At 31.7% G+C, this 1,872-nt stretch overlaps 1 protein-coding gene across 2 annotated transcripts in view; it reads left to right on the top strand.

Annotated features, from left to right (window-relative positions):
- LOC106470605 (zinc finger protein 252-like) overlaps positions 1–1,872 on the top strand; it is a 48,257-nt gene that overhangs the window by 32,251 nt on the left and 14,134 nt on the right. For both annotated transcript variants that reach the window (XM_022399230.1, XM_013931167.2), the window contains exon 5: positions 727–946. In XM_022399230.1, the coding sequence (XP_022254938.1) occupies positions 727–946 (220 nt within the window). The remainder of the gene's footprint in view (positions 1–726; positions 947–1,872) is intronic.

Genomic DNA, 1,872 nt, shown 5'->3' with positions numbered 1-1,872 from the left:
TTATAGTCTGTTATCTGAGGGGAAAAAGTACACCTGAATATGTTTGACTGTATTTTTATGAAGCATATACTACACAGTCAATGTGTAGATCTTGTAGATAATTGGCTTATTCCAATGCAACATCTGGTCAGCTACAAGAACTGGACAAAAATAGTACACAAATACCCATTCTCTCACAAAGAGAATCAAAAAGTCATTTGCAATGAAAATTGAGCATCATAGTAGTTTCCTGTTTGATTTCCTACCTATGCCAGAAAGGTTGGAAATTTAAGAACATCTGAAGATTAAAACTGAATTGAATATAAAAAAATTTTCTCAAATACTAGCACTCTTTGGACCTGCTAAGAATCATCATTCATTTTGGCCACTTTCACAATAATTAAATATACATTATACAAATGACTAAAGTATTGCACCTATATAATAATTAGCATATGTTTGTCTATGCTGGTACTGCAAGTCGACTGGTTCTTTACTTGCATTTGGAGATTTCTGGTTAAATAGAATATTCCCAGTTCTGTTTTGGTGCTGTTACTACTGATGGGATTATATCTTTGTAAATTTTCTGCAATTGATATAATTTTGACGACTTCTTGCACAATGTTTAATCTGTTTATCTATTCACCATTGTTTTTTTTTTTGTATTGATTTTATTTTCTTCTTGCAGTTGGCAATGTTTTTTCTTTGCATTGCTTTAGTATATGTTTGTAAATTTATTGATTTCAGAAGGATCACAGGTTTCATTGCAGTGTGTGTGAAAAGAGTTTTATCCAAAAATGTGACCTCACTCGCCATATGCACATTCACAGTGGCACAGAACCCCACCGCTGTAGTCAGTGTGGAAAGGGTTACATTCGGCACAGTGATCTTGTAACTCACCAGAGATTCCACAATAAAGAAAAACCATTTATCTGCTCTCATTGTCATAAAGGTTTTTCGCAACGAGGTAAGAATTTATTAATAAAATCTTTTTTGGGGTTTTACATGTAAGTGCTTATTAGTTGTATACAAAATTATGATATATTGTGGAAAGTAGATTGCTAATTCTACAAGTAAAAGTAGTTAACAGTACATGCAAAAAGCATAATTCCTTCAGTTGTGACTGGATACATAATTTTAACCATATCTACATATTAAAACAAATTAGTATAAAGAACACTTTATGGCTGCATCCTTTTTATTGGTTGTGGATACTGCCCATAAGTTTTGAAACCAAAGATGTGCAAACAATTTTATATCTGGAACACTATGATCGCATGGTTGTAGTTATGGCCCAAACATTTAGTGTCCTGATGTGCAGACTACCTAGCCACAATAACTGATCAAAGAAGCCACCAGTGCCTCCCATGGACATCTCATTGAATAGAATACTGCTTGAGAGCTTAATAATGTCATAATTTTCATCTTCAGTTGGAATTAATCATGCTACAAGAATTTATTGTTTACTTTTTAATTATTGAGAAAGCGATGTTCTTCTGATAATAAGAAATTTGTCAGAATCTTCAGAAACTGCAGTGATCTCTTTTATCATCACACAAGATTACTTTCTTAAATATTTAGGAAGTTCATTAGCATGTTAGTTTCCATAATATAAAAGATAATTAAGCCCTTTGGCTACAGATGTTCTTTTTTTTTCCTACTTGAATTTTTAACTCTGAAATTATTCATTATCCTCCTCTTTATACATTTTTAATCCTATTTTTTTATAGTTAAGTAGTGAACCTCAAGTTTTAAGGAAGCTTAGTGAAATAATTTATTGTAATGCACGATATGTTTACCATTTTGTGCATTACAGTTGTGTGATAAAAAATGATGTCGTTTATCAACTGAAAAACCCAATGCTGAAGGAAGTTAAAAAAAAAAGATTACTTA

This window comes from Limulus polyphemus, unplaced genomic scaffold, assembly GCF_000517525.1.
Source record: "Limulus polyphemus unplaced genomic scaffold, Limulus_polyphemus-2.1.2 Scaffold4112, whole genome shotgun sequence".
Taxonomy (NCBI): domain Eukaryota; kingdom Metazoa; phylum Arthropoda; class Merostomata; order Xiphosura; family Limulidae; genus Limulus; species Limulus polyphemus.
Note: the sequence above shows the minus strand (reverse complement) of the source record. Positions and strands in the feature narration are given on the sequence as shown.